At 49.9% G+C, this 26,909-nt stretch overlaps 1 protein-coding gene and 2 non-coding genes across 14 annotated transcripts; all 3 read left to right on the top strand.

The window, feature by feature from the left end:
* Arap3 (ArfGAP with RhoGAP domain, ankyrin repeat and PH domain 3) lies at positions 1-26,909 on the top strand. 12 transcript variants are annotated; one of them, XM_006525488.3, is made up of 33 exons: positions 1-147; positions 2,409-2,946; positions 3,052-3,113; positions 3,212-3,323; positions 7,799-7,993; positions 8,135-8,204; positions 8,444-8,564; positions 8,646-8,830; positions 8,914-9,020; positions 9,457-9,656; positions 9,761-9,846; positions 9,987-10,169; positions 10,338-10,473; positions 11,104-11,217; positions 11,631-11,778; positions 11,875-11,977; positions 14,000-14,219; positions 14,880-14,943; positions 15,135-15,298; positions 17,359-17,571; positions 18,118-18,223; positions 19,203-19,350; positions 19,632-19,700; positions 20,913-20,987; positions 21,070-21,184; positions 23,364-23,492; positions 23,576-23,709; positions 23,934-24,016; positions 24,110-24,145; positions 24,851-24,914; positions 25,030-25,167; positions 25,392-25,430; positions 25,881-26,909. In XM_006525488.3, exons 2-33 carry the CDS (start codon positions 2,426-2,428, stop codon positions 26,358-26,360), a joined length of 4,620 nt encoding a protein of 1,539 aa, XP_006525551.1. In that variant the 5' UTR covers positions 1-147; positions 2,409-2,425; the 3' UTR covers positions 26,361-26,909. The 12 variants fall into 12 exon arrangements, 10 of the variants coding, with proteins under 10 accessions (XP_006525551.1, XP_006525555.1, XP_006525552.1 ...); XM_006525492.4 differs by having other exon boundaries at positions 2-147; positions 2,441-2,946; XM_006525489.2 differs by having other exon boundaries at positions 2-836; positions 7,802-7,993.
* Mir6980 (microRNA 6980) lies at positions 8,587-8,645 on the top strand. Its single transcript, NR_105946.1, has one exon. It is a non-coding gene; the product is annotated as a microRNA 6980 (primary transcript).
* On the top strand, positions 24,915-25,029 carry Mir6981 (microRNA 6981). Its single transcript, NR_105947.1, has one exon. It is a non-coding gene; the product is annotated as a microRNA 6981 (primary transcript).

Raw genomic sequence — 26,909 nt, 5'->3', positions numbered from 1 at the left:
ACACAGCTAAGACTGGCCCTGCTCTGAGAGGGAAGTATCTCCGGGGCTCTGGGGTGGGACAGGCTTCAGGGCTGGAGCTCTTGCAAGTGCCACAGGGAGAGGAGAGAGGCACCTTCCCACCGCCCACCCTGCTCCAGCACGTGTCAGGTGGGAAAGCCGGAAACAGAGGCTTCTCTCAAGCATGAAAGGGTCCAAGCATGTTTGGCCAGCGTGCTTGCCCCAGAAAGGCAGACTTGATTTTGAAGACTCAAGAAAAGAAACCTAGGCGGGGGGTGGGGGTAGGGGGTGGGGGTGGGTGGGTTGGGGCAACTGAAGCCTGTGAGCCTTCCCTGGGGCACAGAGGGGAGGGGCCTCAGCACAGAGTGGAATCGTCAGCTCCGAAGGCTTTGCCCAGTCTCTTCTCATCTCCCATTTAACTGGGTACTTGAGCCCAGCGGATGCAGGAGAGGGGCTCCAGCCCCACATCTTGTTCCCCTCAGCAGGACCGGGTACAAAGGTCCTCCGCCATGCTCTTCCTCAGTCTCTACTCTCTACCCCTCTCTCTGACCTGACCCTCCATCTTAGTCCCTTCCCCAGACATTTCTGAGTCCCAACCTTTTGTTCTGGGAGAAAACAGAGAAAGCAGAGTCCAGGCCCCTGATAAGCAAAGGCGGTTGGGTAAGGGGCCCAAACCACCTGAAGGCGGGCGCTTGCACAAGGAGCAGCGAGCCATCGAGCCGTCGGGGCGGGGCCGGGCTGTCGGGGGAGGGCTGCGGGGAGGCGGTGCTGGCAGGGCCGGACCCCTCAGCCTCGGACAGCACAGCCCGCACCCTGAAGCTGAAGGAGGCCACAGCGAGGTGAGGACCCCTAGCCCTCGGGCCCAGCTTCTCAGACTCCACCCCATCACCTCCTCCGGGACCTCCGTGGGCTCTCAGGGTCCCTCAGCGTCGTCTCCCTACCCCTCCTCTCCTTCCTCCTTGCGGCGAACCCGCCCCTCTTTATTGCCAGGCCTCTGCCTCCTCCCTTCTTGCCCTCCCCCAAGCCCAATACCGTGCTTGATCGGGTCCCGCATCTGCCACCTCCATCCCGCAAGCACCTCCAGCTCCTAGATAGTGCTTGAGCCCAGACTGAGTCACCAAGAGAGTGGAATCTGACTCAGGGCCCAGAGGCTTAACACCCCAGCCGGGCTTTGGTATGGGACACAATTCGTAGGAGAGCAACAGGGATGGGAACTGTGGGGGATAGAGGCCAACCGCAGATGGGAGGCGACTGTTAGAATTTAAGACTTGGTCAGAAGTCTGGGGCCTGACAAATTTCATAATACAGAGCAAATATGGGGTGGGGCAAAGATGAATTTAGAAAGATGCAGGTAGAGGTAGGGACAAGGACAGGGCAGGGCTGAAAACTCTGGGAAGGCTGAATCTGAGATGGACCCAGGTTATGGAACGGGATTAGAGGTAAACTGGCCCAATGGGACAAGACTACGGAGACCTAATCACAAGGGTAGGGGAAAGGCAGGCTCAGAAAAGGAAGGTTTGGATTAAGTGTGTGTGTGTGTGTGTGTGTGTGTGTGTGTGTTCACAATGCAGTGCTAGAGTCTGTGTGTCTCTGTGTGTAGGCGTGTGTGTCCTCACACAGCTGAGTGTGTGTTTATGTGTGTGTCTTCACACATCTGAGTCTGGGAGTGTGTGTTGTGTGCACATGTGTGTGTACATGCATATACGTGGTTAGGGAACAAAGAACACCTTGGACTGCCTCTCCCCTTCAGGTACTCATTTGAATGGCCAGATTCTCCACTCAGCCCTCTTTCCTAGGTGGCCTCTGCCCAGACCAGGACCCCACAGATTGGGACTAGTTGGGGCCCTCTGGGCAGCCTAACCACAGCAGGCAGGATGTGGGGGTGGCCAGGCTAGAGGGACAGGAAGGAAGTCTGAGGATAGACAATAGGTGGAAGGGGAGGAGGGACTGGGAATGACCAGGATTACGATGTCCACCCTGAACCTCTGCTCTGGAAACCAGTGTGAGTGGATGTCTCTCTTTCCTCTCTGGCTTGCCCTCTCCTGTCTTACTCTGCAGTTGGATCTGGCCACCTCACCTCCTCACCCTGCCCGGCCCTGTAGCATTCCAACATCTTGTTCTATGTTCACTTGGCCGAGTGCACAGAAAACAGGGCCAGAGCTCAGAGGCAAGCGCTTAAGGACCAACACTAGTGTAGCTTGCTGTGAGCATGAGCCTCCGTTTCCTCAATTTCTATCAGGAGAGAATCTGTCCTTATCTTCTGGCACAGCTCTGTCCCCAGATCACAATCTTTGGGCATTCTTCTTTGAAAGAGATCTGGAGGCTGGCACCCCTGTCCAAGCCTCAGACTTTGTGGTAGGGAGTGGGGAATCTCCACCTGAGCCCTCCCTTCACCCTGAACCTCCCCCCAGCAATGGCCTGAAAGCCCATGGCTGCCCCTCAGGACCTGGACATCGCTGTGTGGTTGGCCCTGGTGCATCTGGAGCAGTATGCGGACACTTTCCGACGGCATGGCCTAGCTACAGCTGGTGCGGCCCAACACCTGGGCCACGAGGAGCTGAGGCACTTGGGCATCAGTGCTACAGGACACCGGAAACGCATCTTGCGCCTGTTGCGGGCAGGCTCTGCTGAGGGTTTCCTGGATTCTCATCTGGATAATACCATGGAGCCAACTCCCAGCCCAGCCCCTGATGCCCAACCCCCCAAGCCTGTGCCTAAGCCCAGGACGGTGTTTGGGCTCAGCAACCCTGCCACTGCCCAGAGGCCTGGACTGAGCCCAATCTTCTGGGATCCAGAAGTATCCAGGAACTCAGAGTGTACGCAAAGATCCTCTCCTCTCCTTCCTTCCTCCTCTGAACAGCCTTCAGTCCCGAATACCATGGAGATGATGCCTAATGCCATCTACTTTGGCCTGGACTTAAGAGGTCGGGCCCAGGCAGCTCAGGACGTGTGAGTTGGTTTTCTACCTAGGGGTCTGATCCCGAGGAGAGGAAGAGAGCAACTGGGCATGAGGGCTATCCTTCTGTCTTAATAACCATCAGAATTTCCTTTCAGGACTCCAGATAGTTCTCAGGCGACTGTCCCAACCCCTGCCTTCAGGCCCACAACAGGCACAGGTAGATGGGTTGCTGGAGAGGGCTTGTGACCACCAGCATGTCAGACACTTCCACCTAATCCCCCCTTTCTTTCCAATACCCCTCTCCTCACCTGACAGTGCACATCATGGATCCTGGTTGCCTGTACTACGGTGTCCAGCCTGTGGGGATCCCAGGAGCCTCTGACAGGAGAGACGGCAGGGGTGTCTGTCAGGAAAGGGCAGAACACAGGTGAGTGGAGCGGGAGTGGTGGAACGGAGCGGCAGTGGCAGACGGAAGAAGCTTAAGGAGCAGTTGCGTTAGCCATGGTGGCCATGTTTCTAGTTACTCATCAAATACACATTGAGCATTCATGCCCTCAGTGGTGAGCAGGCACTCAAGGTGCAGCACATAGGCAACTGTCCTCCCTGTTGACTTTTGTTCCCAGGCAGCTTGTGAATCAACAGAGGGGACAGACCACCAGAGAAACACACAAGCAAATAGATATAGAATTAAAATTCAAAAGTATGTCTTTGCATTCAGCAAAGAGGGAGCACTGTTACATGCTCAAAGCTGGTATTTTTCAAGACAGGTCTTTCTCTGGGTAGCTCTGGCTGTTCTGGAACTCACTCTGTAGACCTGGCTGGCCTTGAATTTGGAGAGCCACCTGCCTCTGCCTCCCAAGTGCAAGAACTAAAGGCCTGTGCCACCACCCAGCAATAGTTAGGTTTTTTTTAAAGTTTTTTTTTATGTATGTGTGTGTGTGTGTGTGTACACTGTAGCTATCTTCAGACACACCAGATGAGGGCATCGGATCTCATTACAAATGGTTGTGAGCCACCATGTGATTGCTGGTAATTAAACACAGGACCTCTGGCAGGGCAGTCAATATTCATAACTACTGAGCCATTTCCCCAGCCTGCAATAGTTACTGTTTATGCAGTGTTGTAGTTGAACAGGTTTAGAGAGCTGGGGATGGGGAATTATAAAGGACTGGAACTTTCAGTAAGTTATTAGACCATTCAACACATACACACACGCAGACACACAGACACACACAGACACACACACAGACACACACACACACACACACACACACATGCACACACACACACAAACGGGGCTGGGGGAGACAGTTCAATAGGTAAAGCATGCGGACTTGAGTTCAGATCCCCAGGCCTACCATACAGAAGCCAGGCAGCAGCATGTACTTATAACCTCAGGGCCAGAAGGGTGAGCATGCTGATTCCTGGAGCTCTATGGCCAGTCACTCCAGGTGAATCGATGAACTCTGGGTTCAGTGAGAGATCCTGGCTTAAACAATAAGGTGAAGGACAGCCAAAGAAGACATCCAACATTAATCTCTGGGCTGCACAAGAGAGCACATACACATATGTACATAGGTATACAAGGAAGGAGAGGAAGAAGGGAAGGGAAGGGAGAGGGGGGAGGAGGAGGGGAGGAAGAGGGAGGAAAGGGCATTGAGGATAACATTTGGACAAAAGGTCGAAGGACCTGAATTGAACAGTTGGCTTTGGAGAGTTCTGGAGACGGTGTACCCTAGGCAGAGGGAGGTTGAGAGCACAGCCTGGGGAGGTGAAGTGCAGTGGGGAGGAGGGGTGTGGCTGGGTCCCATGGCTGATGGCAGAGGTAAAGGGGCTTGTGGTTAGGACCTGTGGGGATGGCCACTGTTACGCTTAGTGACAGTGACAGGAAGCTACCGGAGAGTTCTGACTTAGATTGTGAAAGGATCCCTCTGTTTGCTTTGCTGAGAATGCTCTGGGAGCAAAACATGGAGGAGCAGGTGGAGAGGCTGCTGCAGCGGCGTAGGGGAGGGGTTGGTGAGAAGTGGCTGCATGTTAAGGGTAAAATGTCATGCTACACTGTTGTCTGAGAGGAAAATAGCAGCCAAGCATTGCCTTTGAGGGCTACAGCATGAGCCTCTGCTGTCCCAAATGGTAACCACTAACCACACGTGACGACTGAGCATGTGAAACGTGCTGCTCTGGTTTGAGAGGAGTTGGAAATCTAAAGCGTCTGCCAGAACCCACTGGAAAAAAAACCCACGCTAGAGAAAATACAACATATACAGAAAGAGTTATCTTAGTCATTTTTTGTGTGCATGTGGGATGTATGTACATGTGAGCATATATTTGCGCATAGCAGCACTTGCCCATGCATGCATGTGTGGATGCCAGAGGATGACAGACATCAGTTGTCTTCCTGTGTTATTTTCCACTTTTTTTTTCTCTTGAGATTTTTTTTTCCACTGAACCTGGAGTTAACAATTTGGCTACACTGGGCAGCCATTGAGCCCTGGGAATCAACCCACCTCTGCTTCTCGTTGCTGGCCTATGGACATCCTACCTGGTGCCTGGCTTTTCATGTGGGCTGAGGACCTAAATGCGTGTTGTTCTGTTTATGCAGCGAGTACTTTACCCCCTGAGCCAGCCTCTATTTCAGTGATTTTTTTTTTACATTGATTACATACTAAAATATTATGGTTTGGCTTATATAAAATATGGACTACTAAAATTAATTATTTTTAAAACATAAAAATTATTTTATGTGTAATGAATGTTTTGGCTGCATGTACATCTGTGCTTGGCTGCATGAACATTTGTGTAGCACTTGCATGCCTCCTGCTAACAGTGGCCAGGAGGGGGTGATGGATTCCCTGACATTGATCTATGGATGGTTGGGAGCCACCATGTGGGCACTGAGGATCAAACCTTAGTCCTCTGCAAGAGCTGCCAGTGCTCTAGACCAAAGCTACAGTAACGATTTGGAATGACAGTTAATGGTAGAAGTAGAGATGGATGACTGAACCATCACTCCAACATCAATATTTCTTTTTTAAAAATGTTGCTGAATTGCATATGTAGTCCTTGTTGATTTCTACTGGATAGTGTGGTTCTGAGCACCTAAGAGTTCATGGCATTGTGATCTGAGCCAGGAAGGCTATGCATCAAACAGGAGGGAGGAGATTGGCCAGGAACTCTGCTTCACATATGAAATGGGAGAAGTTTAGTACATCCAAGAGGCAATAATAAACACAATTGCTGACCACCTCTGCCTATCGTTTGGGTGGGCTACCTGAGCCAGAGATTTCAATATGGAAACTGTCAGCATTTAGAGGGGATGGAGGGGAGAAGAAGATCCAGTCTAGAGCTTCTGTGCCTTCCTACATCCACAGGTTTGAGGAAGAGGAAGAATCATTAAATAGACTGAACCAAAATAGCCAGAGAAGGAGAAGGAGAGCTAGGAGAAGATGATGTCATTGAAGCCAAGGGCATAGGAGGAGGGGGAGTCCAGGGTGCTGGGCAGGCTGCTGCTGCTTAGTAAGCTGTGACTGAGAATTGACCTCTGGAATCATGGAGGTCGCAAAGGACTCTGGCTAGGAGTCAAAGGGATGAGAGTCTGATCAATGCATTAAAAGAAGAAGGAGGAAGAGGAGGAGGAGGAGGAGGAGGAGGAGGAGGAGGAGGAGGAGGAGGAGGCAGGCAGGCACACACCTTAAATCCCAGCACTTGGGAGGCAGAAACAGACAGATCTCTGTGAGGTCGAGGCCAGCCTGGTCTACAGAACAAAGCTCCAGGAAAGCCAGGACTATGAAGAGAAACTGTGAAGTCAGGCACCTTTAATCCTAGCACTCAGGAGGCAAAGATAGGTGGGTCTAGGTGAGTCTGAGGCCAGCCTGGTTTACAGAGTTAGTTCTAGAATAGCCAAGGCTACACAAAGAAACCCTATCTCAAAAAAGAAAAAAAGAGTAGAGAGTATCAGAAGGAACAGAATCAAGCCGTTTGGAATGACAGTTGATGGTAGACGTAGAGGTGAAGTAAACAGCTGTGTGGAAAGTTGTATGTGTCTGGAAGTACGTAAAAACAATTTGATGGAGGATGTATGGAGAGGAAGGTGAGAAAGTCTGCAGCAATATCTTTGTGTAGGTAAGAGTTGTGGGATCCGGTACTCAGAGCAAAGTCTGACTTTAGACAGGTGTTTATTACAGTCACAGGAGGTAGGCAGAGTATGTGTGTGAAACTGGATTGATCTGGCGCTGTGAGTCTGTGGGGTTCTTGTCTGATTGCTTCAATTTCTCAGTGCAATAAGAAACAAACAAGGTAGAGTAGTGATTCGTTACCTGGGCTGTACCATAACCTGGGAACTTTTAAAACTACAGGTACCTGGCTGTAACTCGCAGCCCAGGCATAGAATTCAGAGTTCCTCCTAACTGTGAATAGAGCATTATTGAGTGGTTTCCTGTAGAGGAATGCAATGACCTCATTTGCATTTTTCAAAAAGCCCTGGTGGGTTGGAGAGAATGAACTGTGGGAGGGAGGACAAGATTGACCGGGTGTCCAGTTGGGCAGTTTGCTTCACACCGGTAAGAACTGATGGAAACTAATTCAGGGAGAGAAGGCCAAGAACATTCTGGAGAAAAACAACAACAGTGATGTATGTTGAAGAGCTGCAAGCAACCATGGCAGGAAGGCACTTACCCATCTTTCCCACTTCTAGAGGAGAGAGACTGACATTTTCCCAGTAAAACCGCAAGCACACTCAGGAGAAAGCTTTGGGGCAACCTTTTGGGTTGCCAGCTTCTCTACCCCATTTATTTACAAAGCCAAGCTATAGGTGCCAAGGGCAGGGGTGGCAAACTTACTGAGAGACTGTGGAGGGCATTTAGTTTGACTTGTGTTCCTTCCTCTTGCCCCCATAATGCTCAGCAGACAGGATCTGGAGACACGGGAGGATGCTGGTTATGCCAGCCTCGAGCTACCTGGAGACTCCATTCTTTCGCTACCCACCCAGGATGCAGAGACCAGTGATGACCTCATTTCGCCCTATGCCAGCTTCTCCTCCACAGCAGATCGTCCCGTGCCTCTGCTCAGTGGCTGGCTGGACAAGCTCTCACCTCAGGGGTAGGGCTGCTGGGAGAAGCAGGGAAGGGTAGAGAAGGGAAAAGGGATGAGAGGTAGGGGACAGGTTCTAGGACGTATGATCGATCACCCACAGCATACGTTCCCAAACACTCAGATCATCTCAGTGTCTTCCTTCTTCAGAAACTATGTGTTCCAGAGACGTTTTGTGCAGTTCAATGGAAGGAGTCTAATGTACTTTGGCAGTGACAAGGTAGGGGACGGGAGCTGCTGCATGAATACCAGAGAGAGAAAGATGGGGAGGACCGAGAGAGGCTCAGGACTAGAAGGACTAGAAGCCCATGGTAGAAGGATGACCACAGCTTCCAGATGTCAGCATCTGAGATAGCTGGCTCATCAGCTGTAACCATGGGGATTGAATGCTGATCTCATGAAGGTTGAGTGCATGTAGCTCAGTCCCTGTCCCCATGGGTCGCCGGGTTTTCTTTCCAGGACCCCTTCCCCAAAGGTGTGATCCCTCTGACTGCCATCGAGATGACCCGAAGCAGCAAGGACAACAAATTCCAGGTCATTACCGGCCAGAGAGTATTTGTGTTCCGCACAGAGAGTGAGGGTGAGGGTCAGAGCCCACTGGGTTAGGGTGGGGGGGGAGGCTAGGTTAGCATCCACCCAGCTGACTTGCCTTCCACCCCAGCTCAGCGTGACCTATGGTGCTCCACGCTGCAATCCTGCCTGAAGGAACAGCGCCTCCTGGGCCACCCCCGGCCCCCTCACCCACCACGACCCCTCCGCACGGGCACGTTAGAGTTGCGTGGACACAAGGCCAAGGTGTTTGCTGCCTTGATCCCTGGAGAGCTGGCACTGTACAAGAGTGAGCAGGTAAAGAGGGCTGAGTAGAGACTGACGCGCCTGGTCAGTCCATTCTGGAATCTCACCATGTTGTGTGCCCCTGACTCTGCCAGGCCTTCTCACTGGGCATCGGGATCTGCTTCATTGAACTGCAAGGCTGCAGTGTCCGGGAGACCAAGAGTCGAAGCTTCGATCTGCTCACACCCCATCGCTGCTTCAGGTGGGGCCAAGCCTGGTGGAAAGCAAGGGTAGGATCTTTTCAAGGGAGATCACAAAGGTGCCGCGGGCTGGACGCCTCCTCAAACGGATATCAATGGGGATAAATGAGGAGGTGGTGAGATTCAGTGAGCAAGGTCAAGATGTCAGGAAAGGAAGAGGATGCAGCTAGAGTTTGATCCCCAGCACTGCATAAATGAGGCATAATAGTGTGTGTTTCTAATCCCAGCACTTGGAGCCAGAGGATCAGAGGTTTAAAGTAATCTTCAACCATATAAGAAGTTTGAGGCCAGCCTGAGATAGATGAAACCCTGATAACAATTTTAAAAATATAATAAAAAATAGGCTCAGAAGTGACTTTTATTAGCTCCGGTAGGAGTGGCCATTGGGTTAGGATGTGGACGGGGCCCATGCCTATGGACTGGCTGTCCACCCCTCAGCTTCACAGCCGAGTCTGGGGGGGCTCGACAGAGCTGGGCAGCCGCTCTGCAAGAAGCAGTAACCGAGACACTGTCTGACTACGAGGTGGCTGAGAAGGTCTGGTCCAACCCGGCAAACCGGCATTGTGCGGACTGCAGGGCCTCCCGGCCGGATTGGGCTGCCGTCAACCTGGGGGTCGTCATCTGCAAGCAGTGTGCAGGTGAGAGGCAGGCCTCAGGCCCAAATGGGAATGAGAGGTCCTGGAGCTGGGGACTTGGGGAAGGACTCAGTGCTCTCTGCCACTTGGTTTTTGTGTTCTAACAGGTCAGCACAGGGCCCTGGGCTCTGGGATCTCCAAGGTGCAGAGCCTGAAGCTGGACACGAGTGTCTGGAGTAATGAGATAGTGCAGGTGAGGAATCTAGGGAAAGAGGAGGAGGAGGAAAGGACAGGGAACATCCAAAAATAGACTCTGGGTCCAGCTTGGGGACGAGGCTGTTTGGAGACCCTTGGGTTTCTGGTCACTCATCTTTGCCTCTTATCATCCTGTAGCTGTTCATTGTCCTGGGAAATGATCGTGCCAATTGCTTCTGGGCAGGGGCACTTCCCCCAGGTGAAGGGCTGCATCCAGATTCAGCCCCTGGCCCTCGAGGAGAGTTCATCTCCCGAAAGTATAAGCTGGGTCTCTTCCGGAAGCCCCACCCTCGGCATCCAGATCATAGCCAGCTTCTCCAGGTAGGACAGACAGGTTGGTGTTCATGGGGAGGTGGGGGTGGCAGGGTGCAATCTGTGTTGGGATGCCTAGACATGGGTGATAAAGGCTACATTTGATGATAAAAGGCTGTTCCTGGAAGAGCTCTTGGGTTGTGTATGAGGCTGATGAAGACCCTTCCTTCCCTTTAGGCACTGTGTGCAGCTATGGCAGGACCCAACCTGCTCAAGAACATGGCCCAGCTTCTCTGTGTCGAAACCTCTGAGGGAGAGGAACCCTTGTCCCCTTCAGCCCTCAATGGCAGCTTGCTTAGCCTTCTACCTTCAGGTCATCATCCTCCCAAGTAACTTGTCTCTCTCCCTAGGAGATCTCAGCCTCAACCTGTGACTTATTTCTTTCAAGGGGGCACCACTACCCCATTGCCACATCTATTGCAATGGCAGGCTTGTCAGTTTCCCAAGCCCTCAGACTTCCTGAGGTTAAAGGTTGACTGACTGATGAGGGCCTGAGGTCACTGCCTATAATAGTCAGGATGTGTCCAAACGTTACTACCTTACCATTCTGACAAGCATCAACCTGCAGGACCCGTCTCATCTTCCTGGGAGACATTCTTGTTGCTCAAATGAGTGGTTGGTTTAATGATGTTGGCTTCCATTTGTCAGGCCAGATAGGCCAAGACATTTAACCGATGACCATGCTCTGAAGTGTCCGACTAGAGCTGCCTGGCTGTTTGGATGGCTGATGGGAGAAAAAAATGCACTAGAGACTTCTCTATGTCCCTCTTCCAATCTGGGTGTTCAGGGGCTCATACCCCCATTGGGCTGCATTCCCTGCTGTGGGTGGAATTGGACCCCATGGTCTGATTCTATTGGATGAATTTTCCCAAAGGGAGTCATGCCATCCATGCACTACATCCATACACTATGGTCCTCAACTGATCACTTCTTCCCCTCGCAGACTCCCCTGGAGTATACAATGAGGTGGTAGTGCCTGCCACTTACAGAGGTTTCCTGTACTGTGGCTCCATCAGCAACAAGGCTGGAGCCCCACCCCTTCGCAGGGGCCGGGATGGTGAGCAGGAGCCAGGGCATGGGAGGGGACAGGGGCAGAGAGTAGGTTAGGTGTGGACGCTCTGCCTAGAGACAGGAGGACAGAGCTGGCATAGGCAAGTGCCCTGCAGTGGGCTGGGATGCTGGGGGTGAGAGAGGGACAAGGTCAGGTCACTGCCCTAGATGACAGATAAGAAATTCTGCTCTCTGTCTGGGTCAAGTATCCTCTCTGCTCCTCCCTCTTTCTGCACAGACAGCAAGCCTCAGTTTTCCCATCTGCAGAGCAGCCCTAAATATAAACCCACTTGATAGAGTTACTGGGAAGGTTCTGTAGTATCAACCATAGGAAGGCAGCTTGACGTGAAGTAAGCTTGTGGGGACTGGGGACTGTGACAATGGGGAGAATGACAGCTCCTCCGTCTCTCTTTCACTTAGCTCCTCCCCGCTTGTGGTGTGTGCTGGGAGCTGCCCTGGAAATGTTTGCATCAGAGAGCAGCCCTGAACCCCTCAGCCTTCTCCAGCCCCAGGATATTGTATGTCTGGGTGTAAGCCCCCCACCTGCTGATCCAGGTGACCTTGACAGGTGACACTCCTCTTTTCCACCCCTGGTCTTGCTAGTGCCACCCTGGCAGCCCCTTAATTGTCCCCTGCTGTCCTCCTAACCTGGTCTTCTCTGCAGGTTCCCCTTTTCCTTTGAACTCATCCTCACTGGGGGAAGAATCCAGCATTTTGCCACTGATGGAGCAGACAGTCTAGAGGCCTGGATCAGTGCAGTGGGCAAGGTGAGACGGCAAGACCTTCCGGCAGCTCCTGATGTCCATCTCCGTCTCCCCCCAACATGTTCTAGTTAGAAACCTGGCAGAGCTGGCTGATGGCTTACTCTGCGCCAAGCCCTGCATTTTAAGAAAGGTGCCCACTCAATATCTCATTTAGTTTTTCTCAACAACCTTTGGAGGAATTTTATTTTTATTTTATGTGCATTGGTGGTTTGCTTGCACATTTGTCTGTGTGACGTGTCAGAGACCCTGGAGCTAGAGTTACAGACAACTGTGAGCTGCCATGTGAATGCTAGGATATGAACCTGGGTCCTCTAGAACAGCATCCAGTGCTCTTAACTCCAACACGCAAAGGCTCCTTTTTTTTTTTTTTTTTTTTTTTTTTTGTCTTTAATGAAACAGCGTGTTGCTATGTAACCCTGGCTAACATGGAATTTGCAGTGTACACCAGCCTGGCCTCAGACTTTAAGCAATCCTCCTTGTTTCTGCCTCCCGAGCACCGGGATATCAGGCAAGTGCCACCATGGCCAGTCACAGTCACTTTCATACACCGTACCTTCTCCATACCTCGACCAGTCAATTTCTGAGTCTCAGCTTCCTTTCCTGGAAGTAAAAAGTTTAGGCTCAGAGCCAGACATCCTGAGATCTAAGTCCTACAACTTAGCCCAGGGAGCTCTTCCACGTCTGCAGAGTGGGTGTAAAGACTCCCCCCCTGGGGATGAGGATTAGGTGACATCCGAAGCCCACACACAGTAAGCCCTCTGTGTGTGGGCGTTGAAATAATGGCGGTGGCGATGCTGCCGATGACGACAGTCTCTCCCACCCTAAAACAGCTCATCCCTAAGTTCTGTTCACCTTCAACTTTTCACCCCGTGCGCCTTCCTTCCCTCCTGACAACTCAGAAGTTGTGTGCAGCCGGCTGCTCCTCCTTAACCCTACAGCTGCCTTCCCCTGCCTAGACTCTCCAAAGCTGCTACCCTGAATATCACTAGAGACTTCTCATGCCCAGAGGCCAGGAGCCACCTTCTGGCTTCCCCATGACATCTCTGATGCAGGTGACACTCCGCCCACCATGTTGTGGTCTCCTAATTATTTGTTCCAATCCATGATAGTATGAAGCATTCTGAATCTTTCATAGCAGTTTGGCAGGACGATTTAATTTGTGGAATCTAATTATACAAATTAAGGGCTTGTATGTCTTTTAAAATAGTTTTTACATTTATTTAATTTACTTTAAATATATGAATGTTTGGCATGTATGTATATTTGTATATAGGTATATATATACATATCTATACACTGTATATGCACAGTGTCCACAGAGGTCAGAATAGGCCATCAGGTCCCCAGAACTAGAGTTGAGGATGGTTGTGGGCCACCATGTAGGTTCTGAGAATTGAACCTCGGTCCTCTGCAAAAGTTACAAGTGCTCTAGAACACTGAGCCATCATTCCAGCTCCCATCTTTGTCTGTTCATCTTATTTTTCTAGCAGTTAATTTTTAAAAATTATTTTTAGTGAAAGTGTTGGTGACAGATCGGAACTCTTAAAAACCAAAAAAAAAAAAAAAAAAAAAAAAGGCACCCCTAGTTTGTTTTTTTAAACCCATGCAGCTAGAACAGAATTGCTTTTAGTGTGACCCCCAAACATCGCTTTTTCCATAGTGACCTGCTGGGAAGGTTGCCCAACCATGGTAACTCTTCAGAATGCATGCTGGCTACGCCCTCTTCTCTCCCACCTTGCTTAGGGAGCAGGGCAGCCACACTGGGGTCTCCTGTACACTGGGGCAAATAGAAAGAATTTCTTTGTGCCGTCTGTTCCTCTCCCCAGTCTCCCCTTCCTTCCTGCCCCCTCCCGTCTGTCCCCGGGACTGGCCCTGGGTCTCTCCCCCGGTCTCCCCGCTCTGGTCTCTCCCCACCACCACATTTCCTCCCCCCTTTTCTCTGCTCTCCTTTCGTGGTCTCTCATTCTCATTTGCTTCCCCGACCCCTTGTCTTCCCCCACCCCCATCCGCTTTCTGCTTCCACAGTGGTTCTCCCCGCTCAGCTGCCACCAGCTGCTGGGCCCTGGGTTGCTGCGGATGGGTCGCCTGTGGCTACGGTCCCCCTCCCACGCAGGCCTGGCCCCTGGTCTCTGGCTGTCGGGCTTCGGCCTCCTTCGTGGTGATCATCTCTTCCTGTGCCCAGCGCCTGGCCCTGGTCCCCCTGCTCCGGAGGACATGGTGCATTTACGACGTCTACAGGAGATCAGTGAGCAGGGGTGTGGACAGGGCTAAAGGGTGGCCGCGGGCGAGTACGAGAGTGGACCCCTTTTTATTTGGGGATTCTCATGGGAAGGAGTAGACTGTAACAGTTCAGATAAAAGTTATAAAGTGAAACTACCTAGATTTAGACAATGTTCCCATCAGTTCCTAGCTGTGTGTCACTGGAGAAGTATTTCCATGTTTCCCTGCCTGTGATTTCTTATCTTAAAATGGACAATAATTGTAAGACCTTCCTCCAGGGGCTGGAGTGGAGTTCAAATAAAGAAACACACAAAAACGTTTATCACAGAACCTGGCAGGAAGCAACTTGTATATACTCAAAAAGTGTTATTTGCTGCTTGGGGACTAGGAGGAGGGACCATGCATCTTCACTTATTGTCTTCTAAAAGAGGAACACCCTAGAATAAGTTCCAGGACTCTGGGAACAAGAGACCTGGGTTTTAGCTCAGCTTTGCTATTTTGTAGCAAACAATGTAAGGCAAATTATTTAACTTCTGAGCAGTCCTGTGTAGCATGGATGTAACAGTGTGTCGCTCACTAGTGGAACACTGTAAGGCTATTTGCTAGTGGGCACCTCTATGCCTTAATTGTCTAAGAGTCTTCACTGTAATGGTGTTGATGATAATATTCAAGGATTCTTCTACAGGTGTGGTCTCGGCAGCTGACACTCCAGACAAAAAGGAGCATTTGGTCCTTGTAGAGACAGGAAGGTAATGTTCTGTACCTGTGACTCTTTGAACCCAGCTTCCTCTCACCCCTTCACTGCTTGCTTCCTCAAAGTTGCTTCCTTGGTTAGTAACTATCTGGGTTGGGCGTTGCTGCCCCCTGCTGGTCACTCTGGGACGTCACCTCTATGCCTGATCTCTGGAGCTGGCTCTAACTCAGGCTTCTTGGGTCTCAGGACCCTGTATTTGCAGGGGGAAGGCAGGCTAGACTTTGCAGCGTGGAACACGGCCATTGGAGGTGCTGCCGGAGGGGGTGGCACGGGCCTGCAGGAGCAGCAGATGAGCCGGGGAGACATCCCTATCATTGTGGACGCTTGCATCAGTTTTGTCACGCAGCATGGTGAGTGGGCACAGATTGACACTGAGCTAGTTGGAGGGGTTGGAGAAGTCAGGGTGTGTGTGTGCGTGCATGCGTTCGTGCATGTGTGTGAAAAAATGATACCAGATGCTTTCTGAGCCTTAGTTCCCTCACCTATAAAATGGAACCAAATGATCTTCATTTTCCAATCTAATGTGACAGTGAAATGGGGTATGTCAAACAAGGCTGTCCCTGCTCAGTTGACACTGGCATATGGGGTGAGAGGAACACAAGATATGTGAGGATTCAACCATGTGGTGGGCTGAGAGGAGGTGTCTATGAGGCAGATCCCTGAAGGTCTGATTAGAATGATCGTTCGGAGGAGAGTGTCCAGGACTAAAGGGTCAGCGACTGCAAGCAGCCTGCTGAGTTCCTACTGCAGCCTGGCCCGACCAATCTACACGATTCCCTAGGAACTCTTTTTAGGAGGTTGGATATTGAAAAAGAAAACTCATAGGAAACCAAGGAGGTTACAGGTCCTGGGTTCGATTCCCAGTACCAAAACCAACCTCGGAACCAGACAAAAGCAAAACAGAACAAGGAGGCCTGCTGATACAGGCCTGAAACCACTGCTTCTTGGTCATCCAAGGCAGAAGGATTCTCAGCTCTGGCCAGCAGAAGCAACTTACTGAGACCTTATCTCAAAATAAAAATACAAAAAGGGCCAGGCGGTGGTGGCACATGCCTTTGATCCCAGCATTAGGGAGGCAGAGGCAGCCTGGTTTACAGAGAGAGAGAGAGAGAGAGTTCCAGGATAGCCAAAGCTACACAGAGAAATCCTGTCTCATACCCTTCCCCCCCCCCCCAAACAAAGGTATTGATTATGGGTAGGGTTTTTACCTGGCATGTAAGAAGCCCTGGGTTTAATCTTCAATATTGGAAAAAAACAAAGGACACCTTTATGACCATGAGAAGAGTTACATTTTACCAGTCATGGGTGACAGATAGTCAGTGGCTAGCCACCTTCTCCTCGTCACTGCAGTGACCTCATTCAGTGATGTCTCAGCCACCAGTCTCCAGATCCTTTCTTTTTTTTTTTTTTTTAGCTTCCCTAGCGTTTATTTGAGGAATTCAGTCTGAGGCCCTAAGAGAAGGCCCTGGGATGGACACAGCTTTCCCTCTCAACTCCCTGCATTACCACACTCGTTCCATAGATATTGGTTCAGCTACTAGCATGTGGCTGTCAGGAGGTGGCAATGAATAAGGAAGATCCTGCGAGGCTCACAGACTACTGGGAAGATGGGTATTAAAAAAACAAACATCATCAGCTCTCATTATTTGCAGGAGTTATAGTCTATAAAGCCACTGCAAACACTTAATTGCTGAATACAGAATCTCAATATCTCTCCCAAGGGAGAGACAGGATTAGAGTCCCCTGAACTTCTGGGCACAAGATTTTTCATTAACCAATCAAAAAAAAAAATCCCCCCCCACAAAAAAAAAACAAAAAACAAAAAACAAAAAACAAAACCACCACCACAACCGACAAAACCCTTGTGTGTTTTGTCATCTAAAGGCAGTTTATCTAAGGTATATGATTGATTCATTGACTTTCAACTCAAGGCCAAGATCTGCCTAGGGTGTGTAAAGCCCTGGTTTTCATTCCTAGTTCCTCCAAAACAGAAAACAAACAAACACCCCCCCCCAAAGGTATTTGTTTATGACCTGAGATCCTAGCTAGGAACATGCGAATGGGGAAATAACTGATCTTTTTCTTTACTCTGTATGTGTTCACGAGTTACCGTGGAGACATGAGAAGTTTACATCTGTATATTCAACCAATTAAAGATAGAAAATATGAAAAATATTGTAGTGACTATGTATGCTTTTTTTCTCATTCTTTATATGGTATTAGGTATTACAAGTAATCCAGAGATGATATATGTAGGGTTATATAGAAATACATCACTTCATACAAAAAACTTAAGCATCCATGGATTCTGTTAACAGCTGCATACATGGGGAGGATCCTAAAGGGGCCGCTGGGTGGGTGGAGTACTGTCTTCACTTGTTACTAAACAGAGACTGCTGCCTGTTTTCAGGGCTCCGGCTGGAAGGTGTATATCGGAAAGGAGGCGCTCGAGCCCGCAGCCTGCGACTCTTGGCTGAGTTTAGGCGGGATGCCCGGTCAGTGAAGCTTAGACCACGGGAACACTTTGTAGAAGATGTTACTGACACACTCAAACGCTTCTTTCGAGAGCTTGATGACCCCGTGACCTCTGCTAGGTTGCTGCCTCGATGGAGAGAAGCTGCAGGTACTTCCAAGACTCACCCCAGATCTCATCTTCCTCTGTCAGTACCCACAAAGTTCTCCTGTGGAACTGGGCAGTCCCTTTCCCAACATTCCCCATCCTGGTGGTCACCCAGAAATTAGAGAGGAGAGGATTTAGTTGGCTTAACATTTCCGGATCACAATCTATCACTGAAAAAGCCCAGGGCAGAAGCTCAAGCAGGAAACATGGAGAACTGCTTACTGGCTTGCTCCCCATGACTCGCTCAGTCTTCTTCCTTACACCTGCCCATGGATGGCACCACCCACAGTGCACTTGGCCCCTCCCACATCAATCACCAATCAAGAAAACGCCCCAACAGAGGTGTCCACAGGCCAATCTGATGGAGACAATTCCTCAGTTGAGGTGACTCTAGTTTTGTGTCATGTTGACAAAAACTGACCTTCACAGGGAGGTAGAAGGCAGAAGGAGATCCATCCATCCTGGGTTTATGTCTCAGAATATCCCTTCCCTCTGCATCCATTCTCTCTCTTCCTGGTTCCTCTCTAACTCTCCTCCCTCGGTCCCTAGAGCTTTCCCAGAAGAATCAGCGCCTGGAGAAGTACAAAGAAGTGATTAGCTGCCTGCCTCGAGTCAACCGCAGAACACTGGCCACCCTCATCGGGCATCTGTACCGGTCAGTACAGTCAGGCTGTCTTAGCCCCCTCTCCTGATCCTTCATTACTTAAAACCAATGGCACAACTTCATTCATTAATTTATGTCACTAATAGCTGCTATGTGAAGGTGTTGTGGCTAAAGGTTCAGAGTGGGTTTGGGGATTATGTAGACTTAGGCTTTAATCTGGCTCTCCCGTTCTAGCCAGGCGACTTTAGCCTCAGTCTGCTTGCTTTCAAAAGGAAGGTGGTGTAATGAAGTTTCTACCTGATAGGCAGTAGGAAAGTAAAATGAAATAATCCATGTGATTTTTTTTTTTTTTTGAAACAGGGTTTCTCTGTGTATCCCTGGCTGTCCTGGAACTCACTCTGTAGATCAGGCTGGCCTCAAACTCAGAAATCCCCCTGCCTCTGCCTCCCAAGTGCTGCGATTAAAAGCATACACCACCATGCCCGACTATGTGAAAATCTTAGTATAGCACCTGACATGTTATAAACTTCAGAAATGATTAGAAATCAACATAATTATTATTTTTATTAGACTATGCCAAGTAAGAAATTTGTTCTAAGAAATTAAGATGCAGACCCACCTTTAGTGTATTAGGAGAAAGGGTTTCTGGTGTGGGGTGCATGCCTGGTTATGTTACATTGATATTACAGAGGATTACAGAGGATTGCCAAATACAGGACCATTACCAAATCCAGTTCCTTGCCTGGGTTTCCAAATAAAAGCCTGTAAGGTGTAAAGTCACACCCATTCATATGGCATCTTTAACAGTACGGCAGCTGAGCTGTGAAGTTACAAGAGAGTATATGGCCTGAGGGTCTAAAATATTTATTGCCTATTCTTTACATAAAAACTATGGATGCCTGCTCTAGTAATGAGCAGCCAAGATAGTCAAAGCTAGAGGTAAAGGTCTTCCAAAGTAATGGATATATTGGTGAAGTGGTGACCATGAGATGGACTCACGACTCTGGGGTCTCTCTCTCTCTCTCTGCAGGGTGCAGAAGTGTGCGTCTCTAAACCAGATGTGCACGCGGAACCTGGCCCTACTGTTTGCACCTAGTGTGTTCCAGACAGATGGGCGGGGAGAGCATGAGGTTCGGGTACTGCAGGAGCTCATCGATGGCTACATCTCTGTTTTTGATGTAAGGCTTCCCTGACCCTGCCATACAACCCCTCTGTCCTAGCCCTGTAGACTCAGAGTCTAGACCCTCACCCCCCAAGCCCTAGCCTATGCCTGCACTGGTGACTTCCTCTCAGAGTCCTGGGCTTCCTTCTCCATCAACCTAAACCCCAATATCCTCTTGTTATTGATTCCTGTTCTTCAGGCTTCCAGCCCTCTTATCCAGTTCCCTTTTGATCTTGCTATCTGCATTGCTTCCCTCCTTTCCTGGTAGCCCCTGAGATATTTTTGGTTCTGTTGCAGATTGACTCGGACCAGGCAGCTCAGATTGACTTGGAGGTCAGTCTCATTACCACCTGGAAGGATGTGCAGGTAACACCACGCCCTAATGTTAGACTGCTGAGTGGACCAGAGGGACATCACCATAGGAAACACATCTTCTGTCCACTCAAGGAAGCTTCCTTTCAGCCTGCCTTCCTGCACATTTACCCTTGGCTCTTTGGTGGACAGGGGAATCCCCAGGAGGGAGGTGTTTTGGGTAGCATGCTTGCTCCATTTATTCCGCTATGGGGATTCCTCAGTTCATCCCTTTCTCAGGGATACTGAGTATTAAACCCAGGGCTCACACAGCCTGGGCAAGCATTCCATCACTGAGATACACACCCAGCACCCCATTTCTAAGTACAGGAGATCTCAGAAAAGCTAGGTGGGATAGTCCATGCTTGTCATCCTAGTGTCTGGGCTGTGTGGATCAAGAGTTCAGCCATAGAGAGCTCTGCAGGTCAAGGATTGAAATGGAGCTCAGATAAGTGCTTGCCCAGCATGTGTAAAGCCCTGAGATGAATCCCCAGAACTGGCAGCACATGCCTGTAATCCTAGCACTTAGAAGGCAGAAGCAGGAAGATAAAAGATCAAAAGTTTAAGGTCAGGAAAGGTGGCTCAGTGGTTAAGAGCACCGGCTGCTCTTCCGGAGGATCTGGGTTCAATTCCCAGAACCCACATGGCAGCTCACAAGTGTTCACAACTCTAGTTCCAGGAACACATGCAGGCAAAACATCAATGTACATAATAAAAAAAAGATAAATAATTTTTAAAAAAATAAACTGGGCTAGACTGGGTCTATTTGAGACCCTGTCTCAAAGTTCAAGGCCAGTCTGAGACCTTGGGGGGTTTGGGGTGGGGCAGGAAGAGTATTGTATAAAACACAAAAGCAAGAACTGCTGAGAACTTCCTATGTTACAAGTACCTCTAATCTCATTTTAGAACCACAGAACTCCATAAAGTTGGTAGTCTCATTTCTTTTGGAATTACTTATTCATAGTAGGTCATAGTGGAAGTGGTAGAGAAGGGACCCAGAGTCTTGACTGCAAACCTTTTCTTGAGGCTGCTGTACTGCACTGTCTGAGGTGGCACCATACGCAGCTAAACATTCGTCGTGTTCATCTTGGAGTTCTTACCAAGGCCCAAGCCGTGTTGGTAGTGGGGGCTGGAAGGAGCTCTTTGCTGGGGGAGGTACCTAGGAGGCATTCCTCCATCTTGGAATTTTTGTAATTTCCCCATCCACCTTTATCCGTCTGCCCCCAGTTGTCCCAGGCTGGAGACCTCATCATGGAGGTTTACATAGAACAGCAGCTCCCGGACAACTGTGTCACCCTAAAGGTCAGTGTTAAGGGATCTGGAGGGGTGGGGGTGGGCAGGAGCAAGGCTCTAATGAGTGTGGGTCCTCTTGTCTGTATGCTAGGTATCCCCAACACTGACTGCTGAGGAGTTGACTAACCAGGTGCTGGAGATGCGAGGGGCGGCATCGGGGACAGACTTGTGGGTGACATTTGAAATTCTTGAACACGGAGAGCTTGGTGAGTATGATCACACATTTGTGTGCATGGACACATGACCAAGGTCATCCGTGACTTCCCTGTTACCAAATGTAATGGACGTTTTACTAGTCAACTCATCCACACAAGAAGGTGTTCACCCTGTGGATGAGTTCTTTTCTTAATCCTCTTCTCTTGGCTTCAGCAAAGGTTTCCCTATCTTGAAGGAGCCTCCCTTCCCCCCTTTGCCAAGATTGAAGTGTTAGAAGGGCTACGAATCAGTCCTGAGCCCTTTCTTCTTTTCTACCTACATTCTTCCCCATTTCTTTAAATCCCTAATTGATATCCAAGTTAATTCCAGTGGGCTGGAAACTCACTATGTAGATTAAGCTGGCCTTGAACTTATGGAAACCCCCCTGCTTCTTTCCCCCAAGTGCTGGGATGACAGGTATACACCAGCATGCCTCGATGACCGACCAGATGTTTATCTCTGGGTCAGATCTCTGCTCTGCACTCTAGACTTACATATCCAATTGCCTACTTGACACTTCCTCTTCTCACAGGCATTTCAGTACTAAGACTGACATTTCCTTTCTTCCTAGGCCCCTCTCCCAGTATAAAGCCCAGACTATTTTCTGGTTTTTCTTTTTTCAGCAAATAGTATCATGGTTTACTCAGTTATTAAGTCCAGAAATCCTATGCCCACCAATTAATTAGTCATATTGATAGTTCTTATTAATTAGTCATGTTGACAGCCCTCACGTCTATCATTCTTTCCCATATCTGTTACTTCCCATCCTACTCATGGTCACCATTATCTTTCTGCCTCCCGATACGAACCACTGAAATGCATGGCTCTAGACAGGGGACAGCTTGACAGGGTTTTGTTCTTTCCTCTCTACAATCTAGTTTCTGAAGAGCAGCCAAATGAACATTTCAAGTATAAACCAGCTCACGCCGTTGCTATGGTTAAAACTTTCTGATGGGTTCCTAATAAATTTAGAATAAAGCTCAAAGCCCTCATCATGGCCTGCAAAACCTTGACTTCGTGTCTGTTGCTTGTCTCTCAGACATCATCTCACATCAGCAGTTCTCTGACCTGTTTCTATGAGAGGAGAGTGCAGCCTCTCTCCTCCATGCTGAGGACTGAACACGAAAGGCAAGCATGCACCACTAAGCTGCACACATTCCCATTCAGGCCACACTTGCTGTTTAGATCCCTCAAGAACAATTTCTTGACTCCTGGCATCTGTTCTTACATTTTTTTGTCCTATAAGATCCTACCTGGAGCTATGGTGGTGCACACCTGTAATCCCTGCAGTAGGGAGGCAGAGGCAATTGGAGGACAGTCTGTTCTATATAGAGTTCCAGGCCAACCAGAGCTACAGGGAAACATTGTCTCAAAACAAAGAAACATGCCCAAACCAAATTAAAAAATTCAACAAAAAAGATCACCCAGGATCTTAGGTACAGCTTGTTCTGCCTGATCTTTCAGATGGATTGAGGAGCCTCATCTACAAACACAGCGTCTCATGGCCTCGCCTGACCAGCCTACCTCACCTGCTCACCTGCTTTTCTCTCTGTGCCTCTGTTTCTCCACGTGTCTCTTAAATATTATTTTATTTCAAAGTGATTATTGGTGGCTAGAGAAATGGCCCAGTGGTTGAGAATGCCTACTGAACTTCTCAACCACTTTTTTGTATAGCCTTTTGTAGAAGGATCTGATGGTGTCTTGCAGAGGGCCAGAAATTGGTTCAAGTCTCCATACTGAGTGGCTTACAAACTGCCTGTAATTCTAGTTTCCAGGAAAACACCACACACACACACACACACACACACACACACACACACACACACTTACAAACTGCCTGTAACTTTAGCTTATAGGACAGCATCACACACACACACACACACACACACACACACACACACACACACACACTTAAAAACATATACCTTTAAGTCATTACTGGTCTCTGTTTTGCTGCTTTGCTTAACTGATTGTCTACTGTTGGTGCCTTCATTAGGCTGTAACAGGCCTATGTATCATTCTTACCATTGTATCCCTGGGATATGGTACCTGACATAGCATCAGGGGCTGTGGTTAGAAGGGGGTATGAATGAATGAATGAATGAATGAATGAACTAGTGGGAGGTGAGACAGGACCTCCAGGCTTTGGCTAGTTTTGTGATTATTACCTGTCTCAACATTTCCCTTCAGAGAGGCCACTGCACCCCAAAGAAAAGGTTCTAGAGCAGGCCTTGCAGTGGTGCCAGCTTCCAGAGCCCTGCTCAGCCTCTCTGCTTCTGAGAAAAGTCTCTATGGCACACGCTGGCTGCCTCTTCACAGGTGAGCCTCCTCCTCCCTCAGCCCAGCATTCTCTAGGCCCCTCTCCCGAGAGTCCCCACCCAGCATTGCTCTTCTGTGTCCAGGAGTCCGGCGTGAGAGCCCACGAGTGGGGCTGCTACGGTGTCGTGAGGAGCCACCTCGATTGCTGGGAAACCGTTTCCAGGAGAGGTTCTTTTTGGTGCGTGGCCGATGCCTGCTGCTGCTCAAGGAGAAGAAGGTGATGCCCTGGGGCTAGTAGAGTGGAATGCTGGGTGGCATCAGGAGCCATAACTTTACCAACCCCTGACCCCACAGCCCATATCCTCACCAATCTCATTGCTTCACTGGTGTTGACTTTTCTTATTCTATGATCACGTGCCCAGTGCGCCCCTGGCTTCTTGATTTTCCTAACGATGGTGTTTTTGTATATCTCAGTCTTACTGCCTTTGCTCATGTTCTCAGAGCTCTAAGCCAGAACGGGAGTGGTCTCTGGAAGGTGCCAAGGTCTACCTGGGAATCCGCAAGAAGTTAAAACCTCCAACACTGTGAGTTTTCCTCCCTGTCCTGACCTAAGGCTTCCCTGCTGTCACCTCTCTGGCTTTTACTTACCCTAACTACTGGTCCGCTTTGCCTTTCAGGTGGGGTTTCACATTAATATTGGAAAAGATGCACCTGTGAGTATCTCTAGCTAGCTTCTTCTTTGCCTCTACCCTGCTCCTTGTCTGTCCATCTGGCTGACCATCTGTGCATGCATGTGTTTGTGTGTCTGTCAGTGTGTGTGTGTGTGTGTGTGTGCGCGCGTGCACGCGCGCGCGCTCATGCATGTGGAGGTCAGAGGTCAACTTCAGGTGTCATTCACTAGGAGCTGGGGTTTGCCAGTTAGGTTAGGCTGGCTGGCCGGTAAGTCTCAGAGAGCTCCCTGTCTCTAGCTTCTCAGCACTGGGATAACAGGCACTAGCCAGCATGACAGCCTCAGCTTTTTCTTTTCTTTTTTAACTAAAAAAGTTATGTGTATGAGTTGTTTTGCCTGAATTTATATCTGTGTACCATGGGTAGGCCTGGTGGCCACAGAGGCATCAGAGTGCCTGAAACTAGGATTATAGATGGTTATGAGGTACCGTGTGGGTGATGAGAGTTGAGCCCAAGTCCTCTGGAATAGCAGCCAGTGCTCCTAACCACTGAGCCATCTCTCTAGTGTCCCCGTTTCTGACACATGTTGAGGATCCAACTCCGATCCCTAAGCTTGTATGGCAAGCACTTTATTCTGACTGAGATCTCTCCGAGCTCTGCCCTGTCCTCTTCCTCTACCGTCTCCTCTGTTCCTCCACGCTTGCTGCTAGGACTCCTTCAGTTTCCTGAATCACTCTGCTCACCCACAGCTGTCTGTCCTGCATGGATGAGGAGGAGATGTGGGACTGGACCACAAGCATCCTTAAAGCCCAGGTGAGGAGAAGGAAGAGGCTGAAGGCTGGGCTTCTGGTGCTTCTGGGGTTCAGCCACACACCCACCCCCAGTGCCACCCAGGCCGACCAGTGCCAACAGCCTACTGTCTCCTCAGCATGATGACCAACAGTCCGTGGTTTTACGTCGCCGTTCCTCCTCTGACCTTGCTCGTCAGAAGTTTGGCACTATGCCCTTGCTGCCCATCCGAGGGGATGACAGTGGAGCCACCCTTCTCTCTGCCAATCAGACCCTGGTGAGACTCTACCCCCAGCATGTTTTAAGCATCTGCTCCCTGCCCTTACCCTTGTCCTATTGCAGGAGGAAACAGTGTGCCTGTATGCCAGATGCCCCACCCCCTCACCACGATCCTCTTGTCCACAGTCTCTGTGCCCTCACTTCCCACCAGCACCTCCTGTTGCCAGGTCTCACTTTGTCTCTGTCTCTCCCTCCCCTCATCCCCACTCTACCTGGGTCCAGCGGCGACTACACAACCGGAGGACCTTATCCATGTTCTTTGTGAGTATTGTGCTTGCTCTGGCTGTGTGTCTGCCAGCTCTGTGTGTATTCCGTGCTGCCCACACCCTGGTGTGCTCTATGTTTCTGATGCGCGCCATCGATGCATGCATTTGTGGCAGAGGAGGACAGTGAGGAGGGATATGAGGAGGAAAGGAGAAAGTAATTACAGATCAGAGAAATAGAAGAAAAGAGGTTAAGTGAATGCATGCAGGACCCAGATAGATCTGAGTTCAAGCCTCACCAACTATCATTTCCTTACTCTGCGGTCCAGGGCATCTTGACTCCTCTGCATTTCACTCCCCTGCAGCGTGACCCACCGTACAGGTTGTTCTGACATCATATATGTCAAGTATTTTGTAGTGTCTGACTCAAGGAAGAACGTGACCCCAGGCTTAATAACACAGTGACTCTGACACTGTGCCCACCCTCTGCTGTTCCATTTCCATCCAGCCAATGAAGTCACCCCAGGGATCTGTGGAAGAGCAAGATGAGCTGGAGGAGCCTGTGTATGAAGAGCCAGTATATGAGGAGGTCGGGGCCTTCCCTGAGCTTACCAAGGACACGACCTTCTCTTCCACATGGGAGTGGTCAGCCAAGTCAGATCCATCCCTTACCAGCCAGAGGTCCTTTGATCAACCCCCCCTCTCCAAGGCAAGCATGTTGGGCCACGAAGAGAGGATACCTGACCCTCCTCCGGGCCCCCCTTCAAAAAGCAGTTCTCAGGCACGAGGGTCCCTAGAGGAACAGCTGCTTCAGGAACTCAACAACCTCATCCTGAGGAAAGGAGAGCCTGCCTCGTGCCCAGAAAGCTCTTCCCAGCCCACCAGTCCCCAAGCCCCAAGCCCCACCAGCCTTCCAACACCGACCCCCAGCTTACCCACCCAACCGCCCTGCACTTCCAATCCACCCTCCAGCCAGCCTCTCACATGACCCCAGGGCCCGCAGTTGAGGAGGTAGGTAACCAGAGGCGAAGCCAGGCTCTCACCATGGCAGATTACTGCTGGGAGCTGCTTCTGCCCTGGATGGATGACTCTGGAATCCAGTATGGTACCATGGAAGGAGCACTGGACTGAGAGCCCTGGAGACTGTGTGTCTCAGGGAAGATCATGGCCCCTCTCTGGGCCCAGCCCATTTGTCTGTACTATGAAGTCACTAAAAGAAGGAGAGGGGTGAACACCGAACTGTTTCTGAGCTAGGAGCCCTGATATTTCCCCTCAATAAGGGCAGCTCCTAGTTGATATATTTGATATAGGGGTTCAGTGAGAGCTTTGTGGCCTAAGAATGGTTTTACTACATTATAGGAAAGTGAAGGTTTGGAAGCTAGAGATGGGCATGATATCTAAATCTATGTTATTCCGCTTCCTATGTACTGGAACTGCCTTGAGGCCCTAGAGTGGCTGATTGGGATTGGGAGCTGGGGCAAAGGGGAGTCGAAGAGGAATGGATCACTATTAATAAAATTTGGAACCAAAAGGCTCA

The sequence above is a fragment of the Mus musculus genome, chromosome 18 (assembly GCF_000001635.26).
Source record: "Mus musculus strain C57BL/6J chromosome 18, GRCm38.p6 C57BL/6J".
Lineage (NCBI taxonomy): Eukaryota > Metazoa > Chordata > Mammalia > Rodentia > Muridae > Mus > Mus musculus.
The sequence above is the reverse complement of the archived record's forward strand: the minus strand, read 5'-3'. Positions and strand labels throughout refer to the sequence as shown.